The following is a 12,432-nucleotide window of genomic DNA, read 5'->3' as shown; positions in this document are numbered from 1 at the left end:
AAAATCAGCTACAGTTGCGTAATCTGGTTAAAGGCGAATATCCAGAGATGGACCTTAGTTGTAGATTTGATTGTTTTATTCTGATCAAATATCTTTGTTTATTGTGTAAGGATATTGAGTCTATATTTCATGTGTATTTATTATAGGAAAGAATAAAATCTATGCTAAACTTTCATGTGCAGTGATGTATAGGTACTAACTGCAGTTATATTCTAAACACCAACACTGAACAGTTATTGCTATAATCAAACAAATTGAGATTATTTTGTTTTTATGTTTTGTATTTGTTATTTTTTGTTATTATAGTTACTATATACATTCTTGACATAACATGGATAAAATATTCAAAGTGAAACCTACATGGTGCAGATCGACGTGTTCTTTGTCTGTATTTTGATTAGCAATTATCACTATATGTTATATTAATATTTCTTATATGTGTTTTCCTTTTTCTGTTTGAAAATTTTTTAATGGCACTTGTTCATAGTGGAATATGGAACATTTTTCTTTATTGTATGATTTGTGATATTTTATTTAATTATGATGTTAATTGGGACGTACTATAAATGAGTTTGATGATGGTGGAAACATTCCTTAAAAAGCCGTCAAGGAACTGAAGAAAAGTTTCCCTGATCATTCTGCAGTTTCTGCTTTCTATGTGAGATTGTGATCTCACTAGGCTCCTTGTTATTGTGTTTTAATGTGCATACTAAATATGTATGAGAATGTCATGTTTCTGTGCAAGTTTTATCAAACTGTGATTTTAAACAGTAAGTTTTTGGGCGGAAATAAACTATACTTGCTTAATCTGGTAAAAGGTAAAAAGGTAGATGATTTCCTTGATGAAGCACTTAGCAGAACAACTCCATAAATTATCTATTATATATATATATATATATATATATATATATATATATATATATATATATAACTACACAGACTACAGCTTTAGCATAATGGAAGGTGACAGAATATTAACTTTCTTTTTTACTTGTGTTCTGTTTGTAAGGTGCTCATGGTCTGGGCATCATATTGTATTCAATTATCATCTCTGCTGGTACCTGTTTATTAGCCAATCAGAGCATCATAATGTTAACAGCTGCAGAAGGTGGTACTGATCTTGAATGAAGCACAGACCTGTCTGCTTGTTCTCATCAGTACATGGGTACATGTGATAAGGATAATGTCACGATGTGTGGAACAGAATGTAGACAAACAATAACACAGTCATGTTGTGGTCAGGCAGATTGTGCAATCAAACATCCAGATGTTTGATTAATAGCTATAAATCCAATTCATTATTATACACTTTTAAAAACATTAAAATGCAATTCAATTCAAATGCGTTATTCTAGGAATAATGCGGCCTGCGCACTATTACCATTAGCACGGTAATTTTCTGTGCAGGTTTTATTTATTTTTTTTATAATAAATTAATTTTAACTCTGATATTTGCTTGCAGACCAAAAATCCAGGTTAAAATTACAGTATTAACGATAATAATATTAGCGCAGCTTTTTTCCTAGAATAATGTGGCTGAATTGAATAGGCTCCTAAGAGTCTGATTTAGAGTTGGACATAAATCCAACTGCGCCTTGTAAAAATGCGCTCTGCCATTCTGCACAAAAGCAGAAACATGCATCCGCATTAAGAGTTTGAAGACACTTGCACTTGAGCAGGTTGTCCAATGGCTGACAAGACTTGCTGGAACTTGTAGTTCCCCAACAGAATATTCTACAGATGAGCAGTTCAGATTCTGGTGAATCCAACTGTTCCAGAAGGACTCAGAATTTTTCTGTTCACCTTGAATATTAAGGTGTGCCAAAATATCAGTTCCCTGAGACTTCGGTGTCTCGCAAGATTTGGATTTTGCAGAGTGTATTTTTACCAGTCCTTAATCATGATGGCTGCCATTTTTCCTGCCCTCTGCAGTTGATGTCAACAACAGCTACTAAACAATAATCTTAAATATAAATAAGTAGTAAGAATAATCATTTAATTGGATTCACAGCCCTATAGCCTCTTTCTGTCAAACAGGGTACAGAAGAGAGGTACTGTCTGCTGCTCTACAATGAAAATGGTATTGACTATTACTAAAATTAATTGCACTTCAGAGTGACAGCGATGACTGAGCTACTTTGATATCTTTGACTATTTTAGCCAAACGTAAATTTATGATACTCTTAAAAAAACTAATCGGAGAGCCAACAGAGATTATCAAGTCAGGAAGACTAGTAGTTGAGCCTGTATTCCTAATATTGAATATTATTAATTTGAAACGGTAATATTGTTATTTCGTTTTGTAATCTACTATATAAATGCCTAGTGGCGTGTGTGGAAAAAAAAACAAGCTGCAGCGCCACCTGCTGGGCAGAGTTATACACTGACCTATATATTTCTTGAAGGAGAAGTGACAGTTGGGAGTGGTTGGTGGTTGCCGGGGGTGACAGTGGGGAGTTTTTAACACCTTAAGTAGCTTGATGAAGGATGTGGCGATGAAGATAAAGGATGAGGTGATGGAGAAAAATGATGAGGTGGTGACATGGACAAAACCACGTTATAAAAGGGCGCTTGCGTCGGGAAGTAACGCTCTTCCCCTGAGGAGGCCTGAGCTAGGCCCAAATGCATGACAAGAACCTTTTTAACACCTTAAGTAGCTTGATTTGACTAGAATGCATGAGTATCATGCACGGGTTAACTTGTAAAAACATAAGGTTCTTAGTGCCCATTTGTGAAAAATGTGAATGTGCATATATCGTGACAAGGTGACAGCATATACATGGTTATCTACATTAACCAAATTTCCAAACAACATTCATTTATATGTTTTCACTTTGTCATGGTAAATGCACATACATAGTTGTTAAAAAATGGAAAGTAAAAATATTTTTTTTAGCAACAATACATATTCAAAGACACAAATGTCTATTATTTTCATTTTTTTCTCGTTAGTGTCTACAGTGTGCTTCTGCATTCTTCCAGTTCATTTTATACAGTCGGTCGCAGCAATTACGCACCTTAACACACACACTTGTAAAAATTTTGTATGCACATGAAATGTTTATTTTTTCTCTATATCCTGTCTGTTCATTGTAAATTAAATTTTTTCAAAATCTGGATGTAGTTTAACATATTTCTTTTAATGACACTATTTTACATTATGCTTACAAATATGCGTACATTCTGAATTAAGTTTTTTTTTAATTATCGTTAATGCAATACATCAAAACCATGTTTTAACAAAGTGTAAATCACATTGACACAGTTACACGTTTTTTTTTTAATTCCTAAACTGTTAATATCTGAACGTCTATAATTTTGACCAAATCATTTCTCAAATTACCCAATGTCATGCATAATTATGCAATTTGGTCATGATATTATTGATAGATTATGGAGCATATTCAATTACCTTCCGGGATCGCGGCTACACGTGGCCGTCTCCTTCCCGATACAGCTACACCGCAGATTTCCCTTCTCACCCCATAGGGTTGCGAAGGAAAATCTCGAATGTGGCGGCACCGTAATTGCACTTTATGTGCGCAGCCGCACGTAGCCGTGATCCCCGAAGGTAACTGAATATGCCTTTATATTTGTCTTATTACACTAACAAGTCAATTTTTTTTTGGTATAAATGCTTAAATATAATTTTGGTTCAGGAAAAATAACAGTAAAAACTTTCTAATATATTATATATCCCTCCTATTCCTTCTCCTTATTCTCCATAGAGCTGCTACCTGTTTAAGCCACCCCACGGCCTCCGTAATTGGAGTGACCAATTCCTATGGTTGTGCACAACTTTATAGTCCCTATACTTCATAGCGCATACCAATTGTCACTATGTATGTATCCCTAAAGCCATGTACGCATAAAGTTGTGTTATTTTGAACACTTTGTTTTTAAAAAATACAGGGGCTGGTCACTTTTCCTTTTCTTTAAATCACCTGGCCCTTGCTATAGAGGACACATCTGACTATAGGTGACCCTATCTGGTTGGATGCTGTTTTTAATTTCCATACATCCCGACCAAGAACCCAGTCTTCTAAGCCCATTAAACTTTTACATAGAAAGTTACAGCTGACCAGTATTCATTAAATAGGCTGTATAATTTACTTATTTAGATTGGTAATCCTTGCATTGAAACATATTATACTATGGTCTCATTAGAAAGATACATTTGGTATGAACTGGTAAGCACATCCATATTGTTTCCTATGTAATTTTATGTTGTACTTACCATTGAAGTTAAGTTGAATAACATGATCCCTCATGCTCTGGCTTTCTTCCATGGGTAAAGGTCCAGAATCAGGATCTAATGGTTCCTTCAAAAAACACCCTTCTTCCTCTATATTCACCCTCTACAGAATGGCGATGTTATGAAAAATGGCACAGAGAGCAAGGTGGTCGGGAATGAACAGCCTGCCTACTAGAGTCTCAGGAGGTGCCAAGTGCTGGAGCTGGTGAAGCGTCATTCCCAGATCCTGAGTGAGGCCAGACACAGCAGAAGAAGCTGGAATTATAGACAAAGTATAGGCAGAAGAGGATTGAGAGGATACAAAACTGATAAGGCGTCAGTCTTGGTATTATTGGAACCTGGTCGGTATGTGATGAAGTTGAAGTTAGTGAAGATAAAAGCCCATTGGGCCAGCCTGTGGTTCATGGCCTTGGTGGACTGGATATACTGGTGATTTTTGTGATCGTGAAAACTGATATCTGATGTGTAGATGTCTGAGAGCCAGGGCGGAAATGAAAGTGTCTTTCAAAGCCCTGAAGGAGGCCAAGGCTGAAGAAGAGACCAATTAACGTGTCAGCCTCTTTGTACGTGAAGACTGTGATGGGTGCCACCAGAACGTAAAATGACCGAATTAATCTTCTGAAATAATTGGCGAAGCCCAGGAATCTCTGGATGGCCTTTAGACTGGTAGGAAGCACTCAGTTCTGAATCACCTGGACCTTACTGGGATCCATAGACAGCTGATTAGGGGAGATGACCTACCCCAGGAAGGTAACTTGGGTGACCTCAAACTCACATTTCTCAAGTTTAGTGAAAAGCTGATGTTGATGGAGCCTGAGGAGTACTTCTCGAGCATGTTGACGGTGTAGTGCCAGTGACTGGGAATAGATTAAAATGTCTTCAAGATAGACCACTACGAAGTTGCCCAACAACTCTCACAAACATAGTTAATTAGGTCCTGGAAAACTTCCAGGAAGTTTCAGAGGCCAAATGGCAGGATCAATTTATTTGTAGTGTCCTGAGTGGGAATTAAAGGCGGTTTTCCACTCATCCCCCTCTTTAATCCAGGTGAGATTGTAAACTCCCCGTAACTCAATCTTGGTGAAGATTGTGGTCTGTTTCAACTGGTCAAAGAGAACTGAAGGAGAAGATACGTGTTTCTGACAGTAATCTTGTTCACACCACAGAAATCAATGCAGGGTCTCAGACTTCCATCTTTCTTAGGTATAAAAAAGAAGCCAGCTCTGGCTGGAAACTTAGAGAATCTGATAAATCCTTTCTGCAGGTTTTCTTTCACATACTCCTCCATGGATTTAGTCTCAGAAATGTGAGAGAGCATATAATCTACCTTTGTGTAATTTGGAGCCAGGAATGATATTGATTGCATAATCTTGATGAGTAAGAAGGGAACCTGCTCTCTTTTTGGAGAATGCATCTTGAATATCCCTGTAAGGATATGGAAACTGTTCTTGACAAGGCTGAAGAACTCTAAGGGGTAAGGTCAAACAGGTCATGGAACAGGTCACACTCCAACGTATGATCTCCCTTTTCCTCCAATCAATATGGGGAATATGATACGGGAACTAGGGATGCCTGAGAATCAAAGGAACAGAAGGGCAGGAGATCAAGAAAAAGAGAGGGTTTTGGAATGGAGGGTACCCACTAAAAGCTGCACAGGTGGGGACCTGGCAAGGATTCTGCCCCCAATCAAAGGGTTGTCATCCAAACAGCAGACCGTGAGATTTGACTCCAACTTGACTGAGGAAATACCAAGGCTCTGGGAAAATTCCACATCAAGAAAGTTACCGGCTGCACCACTGTCTAAGAGGCTGGAAAAGAGGTGGAATGATAACCTTAGGACAGCTGAGCAGGGATCGGAATTGAATTCTTGGAAGAGATTATTTGAAGACCTAGGTGCACCTCTTCCTCAACATATAGGCCTAGGCTTTTCCCACCTTGTTGGGACAAGAATGAAACAGATGCCCCTTGTTTCCACAGTACAGGCAGAGAGCCAAGAAGCGTCATTTAAATCTTTCCTCCGGAGAGAGACGATAAGCTCTTGACTGCATGGACTCAGAGGAATCCAGACCAAAGGAAAACAGGGAGATGAGGAAATGTCCTTGTCAGCCTTCCTTTCTTTGATCCAGTGGTCAATCTTAATTATCAGCTGCATCTAGGATAGTTGGTGAGGGATACTGCACCAGGGAATCCTTGATCTGTTCTGACAGACCGAGACAAAATTGACTATGGAGAACCGGGTCATTCCACTCACTATCAATGGACCAACTTGTAAACTTGGCACAGTATTCCTTGGCAGTCCACGTGCCTTGTTTAAAGTCTCTTAGGTGAGATTTAGCCGAGGCCACGTGGTCAGAATCATCATAGAGCAGTCCCAGGGTGTTGAAGAATGCATCTACTGACTGTACGGCAGGGCTGGTGGATGCAAGGCTAAAGGCCCAAGCTTTAGGATCCCCTCAGAGAAAGGAGATGACAATCCCAACCCTTTGCTGTTGCACCAGTCTATGTTGCTGCAACCAAGAGAAATGAATGCTTGGTGTGCAGAGGCCTGATAGTAACCTCTCCGGGTTTAGTCAAAGGGTAATGTAACAATCTCCCTGTTACCCCCATAGCTGGAACGTATTAATGACCTGTAGATTTAAAAGGAGAAGTTATCACTGACCTGGCCGCCCGTGTATCTACAAGAATGGTTTGTTTCATACCAGCTATATCAACTGTCATTGTAGGTTCTTCCCTAAGATTCTCAGTTAACCTAACTGGCTGTAGAATACAGGTATGAACTGATCCCTAGCGCTGACTATCACTGTCCGGCAAAGCATTTGCTGCAATGACGTGTGCTGGTAACTGTTGTGAATCTTCTGAGCCTTGTGTGTGTCTCCTTTGTGGGTCTATGTGATCCCCATTTAGGTGTTCTCAATCTTTTCTCTCTGCAGTGTTTCATTAAGTGTCCCTCTTCATGGTTGTTATAACACCTCACTGTCATATGTCTGTGTGTGTTGTAAGCTTCTGGTCGTGGTTAATTACGCTCCTCCACGCCGTAGCATGCTATTTGCATAATTTCAGACACAGACAATCAGATTGACAGATATTAATTTGAAATGATCATATCCAATTATTTGACTTCGACATAAGCATGTGTGGTGTTTTCAGTTTTTTTCTTGTCTCTGATGCTATGTTCTTTAAGGAATCTAATGGCCCTCCCAACATATTGCCAACCACATGTGTAGAATAGAACATATGTGAAATCTGGCGAATAAGAAATTCTTTAATATGAAAAAGGAGACAATTTCTATAAGAAACAACGTAAGAATCCTCCGAATTCTTGTAAATGCACATTGAACATTTAGCGCAAATGGACCATTTTATCCAGTTTACAGATTTTAATTTTTATCTAGGCCAAGAAGGAGCTAATTTGCTAATTGACTTTCCACATTTAGTTGTATGTAATATAGTCAAATAATTACTTCTCAATACTTCATGGACTACATTATAGAAACTTATTCTCGTTTTATTTGCTCATTTTCTAAAACAAAGTGTCTACCGCTTTATATGACAACATAAAGCCCCAACATTTATTAAAATAAATATAAAAGTACATCTTTCTGATGATATGATAATATCACATTGTCATTTTGATGTATCGTGTTCTCTTTATTTTTTTCTCCAACAGTGGTGAAAATTGTGAGAGACGTCTGCTCACTGTACCGGTGGTCCTGCTTAATTAAATGGAGTATTCAGGGAGTACATTGTCTCTGAAGAAGTCTTTTATGTTATGTATCGCCCAGTTGTGCCTTGCAGCCATTTTGTTTACACTCTATAACAATGTCGGTCGCTCAGCAATTATTGATACAATTGAATATATGAACACTAAATGGGAACCAGCTGAAGACACTCGAATCATCCTAGTTTGGACATGGGAATTTGATGGTAAATTTCCCCTTAATGAATGTCCATCATTCCTTAATATTAGTGGATGCTTTTATACTGAGAATAAAACGTTGTTCTCTTCTGCCGATGCAGTTGTTCTCCGTCACAGGGAGGTTTGTCACTCTAAAAATCAACTACCACAGATGCCAAGACCACCAAATCAGTACTGGGTATGGTTCAACAGGGAGTCCCCATCTCACAGCCCAAACTTACACTTTATGGACAACCTCATCAATCTGACCATGTCTTACAGGGCTGACTCTGATATTTTCTCACCTTATGGCTGGTTGGAGCAGAATAAGGAGGAGCAGAACTTCACTATCCCTCCAAAAACTAAACTGGTGGCCTGGGCAGTCAGTAACTGGAATCCACAGTCTAAGAGGGTGCGCTATTATGAGCAGTTTAAGAAATATTTATCTATTGACATATATGGAAGGCAGCATAAAACACTACCCAGAAACGAACATCAGCAAATACTATCCACGTACAAATTTTATCTTGCCTTTGAAAACTCAGTTCATGAAGATTACATTACAGAGAAACTCTGGAATAATGCATTTGCATCTGACGCTGTACCAGTTGTTTTAGGCCCCTCTCGTGAAAACTATGAGCGTTTTATTCCTAAAGACTCTTTTATACATGTGGATGACTTCTCCACAGCCCAGGAACTGGCTACATATATTTTAAAATTGGACAGTGATGACAACGCGTACCGGCAATACTTCAACTGGAGATCCAGACTTCATCCTTCTGAAAAAACTAATATGCAGACTTCTTACTGTAGAGTATGCAAAGCACTGAAAGATGCTCCCAAACATAAGACTATTGCAAGACTTGGAGATTGGTACAAATGAGTTTAAGCCTTGTGGTCTGATTAAATTTACACTACACCAGGGGGACCACATGCAGAGGGAAATCCTGTGATAGAGAAAACTAGATCTGGGCTGGTAACTCCATAATCAATGTGCTCCCCAATCCCAGAGACCATAAGTCATGGCAATTTTGCCATCCCAGTGATCCCACTATAATGGACCCTAGTCCATTATAACAAATAGTGAAACACATAAACATACATGCAAATAAAGTTTAATAGAATAAAGCACTCCCCAAACACTTTTTTTGCACTTTATTAAATATTAAAGTAGATCCTTGTTTTTGATTTGTCATAATGAAATGGGATAAAAGAATCCAGAGAAGAATTGACATGTTCACACACTGTCTCTTCCCGCTGGTAAATTATGATATTGGGTAGTCCCTGGGACCTCTCTGCCTCATCATATAGTGTGTCCAAGCTGTGTGATGTGCCATCACCCATTATTACCACCAATGAATGAATATCAGTTAATTCATATGCCCCCCACAAAACTACATTAGAGCAGGGTGACAGAAAACAGCTGCAGATTGTTTCTTTTTAAAGGTATCTATGTCTACATTAGTGTGTGATTCATGTACATTTGTGCTTTAATCCCGCTGTCCCTGAAAATTCTCGCCATTCTCAGAGTGGTAAGCAGATTAAGAAAAAGGGCCTGATCCTTCAAGGCACGTATATGCTGATTTTGAGTGTATTATACGCAAAATCACCCTGCGCATGCCTAGAACCAGGACATATGCCAGTAAATGCAGCCATGTCTGCACTGCATTCATTTGCAAAGGACACTTACTACAGGCTACGATTTTGTGGGAATGAACAGGACGGGGAAGAGGCTTTTTGCCGTAGTTAATGTACTGTAAGCGCATGCAGCCATGTCCAAATCAAGCTCTGAGCATCTCAAAGTGACATATTTTTCTGCCGCATCGCTTGCTCCAGCTAGAGGGCTAGTCTAATCCTGATTGCTAGTGATGACAGTCGTGTATTCATGCTATGACATGTGCTTGCAATGCCTTTATTATTACGTGGTGGCATTAACTATATGAAATAATATCACATTGTCATTTTGATGTATCGTGTTCTCTTTATGGTGGCTAAGTGGTTAGCACTTCTGCCTTACAGCACTTGGGTCATGAGTTCAATTCCTGACCATGGCCTTATCTGTGAGGAGTTTGTATACTCTCCCCGTGTTTGCGTGGGTTTCCTTCTGGGTGCTCTGGTTTCCTCCCACACTCCAAAAACATACTGTTAGGTTAATTGGCTGCCAACAAATTAACCCTAGTCTGTCTGTCTGTCTGTGTGTGTTATTGAATTTAGATTGTAAGCCCCAATGTGGCAGGGACTGATGTGAGGGAGTTCTCTGTAGAGCTCTGCGGAATTAGTGGCACTATATAAATAAATGATGATGATGATATATATATATATATATATAAAAAAAATTATCTATCTATATATATATATATATATTGGATGTATCGTGCAGTGTCTTGTGTAGTAGGGCACTGCAGACCTAAACTCGAATTCAATAGTGCGCGTATCTTGAGATCAGTGCCTTAAGCTCAGTGGGCCTGATTCATTAAGGAAAGTAAAGCAAGAAAAACTTTGCACCTTGGCAAAACTATGCTGCATTGGACGGGGAGGTAAATTTAAAATGTGATAACAGATTTATAGTTGGGGTAAGGCATGTTCTAGATCAACTTTAAATTTCATTGTAGAAATAAAGCTATTAAGAATTTGTCTGCTACATGAAAACACAGCCAGTATTTATCTTTTGTGCAAAATAATAAACTAATTTGCATCCCTTGCATTGTAACATGGTTTTGTCCAGGAGAAAACGTACTAATTTTTTGCCTTACTTCCCTTAATGAATCAGGCGCAGTATGTGTGCCTTGATGAATCAGTCCCAATATGTGAAAATTAAACAACTGAAGCAAAAGGTCTCCAAAATACAAATGTAGCCCACTCCACCTCACACCCACAACACTCAATTAGAACAAATAACACAAAATGTGAGAAGAAGGACCATGCTAATGTCTTTAAGAAAATAAACATTAAAATTAATTTTTTTTCCAAAGTCTCCTTCTTGTAAAAAATTGCTTTTGAATCTCCAAAATTTGCTATTATAATTCCCTGTCTAGTGATGCCTTTATTGATTGCAAATATCTCACAAAATAATATAGAAAACAAAAATGACTAAATGTGTATAAACCAGATGTCAGCTTATTTCTATATCACATATATCCAAAATCCAGCTTGTGATTTGTGTGAAAAAGTGTTCACACCTCCGTGAATAAAAAAAACAATGCAGTGAAAAGACTTTGCATGCAATGCTACTTACACTAATGTAGCAAATTCTGGATAAATCCTTGAAAGCATTTTCATAAAAATAGAAAAGATATGTAATAGTGTGATATTGTCTGAATATGGAACCAGAAAAGAACTAAAAATTTTTCACTCACATAAACTTATAGATGAATCAGCGTGCAAATGTTTTTAAGCTGCTTTGGTTCTTAAAAGCACGTAACACTCTCCAGCAACATATGGGAAAAACCAGAAAGAAAAATCCTTCCGTGTAATATTTATTAAATTAATATTACATTTTAATATCTTGCTCATCAAATAAAAAATGAAAGTAAAAACAACAGATTCCTTCTCTAAAGTATGTTAGGACTCCTACCAGATAGATGATAGGAATCAGCATGTAAATCTCCTCTTATAAAGGTGTATAGATGGTAAGAACCTGGGTTATAGACACAGCAGAATGTTCCAAATGAAAAGGAGAGATCCAGCTGGAAGAAGTCTGCAGTCACCAACGCGTTTCAGTATACAAAGTATCTTCATCAAAGTGGCAGGAGTGAGAGTCCATGCTTGTTTTTAAAGTTTCTGCCGTCCAATCATCACTGATTACACATTTTGAATAAAAACTTATAACATATATAAACTATTGTAGAGTCTACTTCTATACTTCATATGCAGTAGTCCTGAGTAAATATATGATACTTTATTTTGCTGTCACACTGTGTGTTCACGTAAAACAAAGTGGAAGACAGCAGCATAATTAACACCGAAATTAGCAAAAGTAATGTTATAGTAAGTAGTAAGTGTTATAATAAAATTTCTTATATGTGTTTTCCTTTTCTCTTTGTATCATTTTACATTTGCTCATAATGGAACATTGTAAATAAAAAAATTTATTGTATGTTTTGTAATATTTTATTTATGATTTTAATTGGGGTGCACTATAAATGAAGAGTTTGAAGACTGAGGCAACATTCCTTTAATAAGTCGTCCATGTGAACCTGGAGGAAAGTTTGCCCCTATCACACTGCAGTTTTTGTTTTCGATGTGACATTGTGATCTCTACAACATGTTCTGCTTTATTGTG

At 37.9% G+C, this 12,432-nt stretch overlaps 1 protein-coding gene across 1 annotated transcript; it reads left to right on the top strand.

The window, feature by feature from the left end:
* The first annotated feature begins 7,977 nt into the window (after window positions 1–7,977).
* LOC142103403 (4-galactosyl-N-acetylglucosaminide 3-alpha-L-fucosyltransferase FUT6-like) lies at window positions 7,978–9,033 on the top strand. The gene has a single exon (XM_075187466.1). It carries the CDS (start codon window positions 7,978–7,980, stop codon window positions 9,031–9,033), a length of 1,056 nt encoding a protein of 351 aa, XP_075043567.1.
* Window positions 9,034–12,432: the final 3,399 nt, after the last annotated feature.

The sequence above is a fragment of the Mixophyes fleayi genome, chromosome 10, assembly GCF_038048845.1.
Source record: "Mixophyes fleayi isolate aMixFle1 chromosome 10, aMixFle1.hap1, whole genome shotgun sequence".
Taxonomy (NCBI): Eukaryota; Metazoa; Chordata; class Amphibia; order Anura; family Limnodynastidae; genus Mixophyes; species Mixophyes fleayi.
This window is presented reverse-complemented; position numbering and strand designations above follow the sequence as displayed.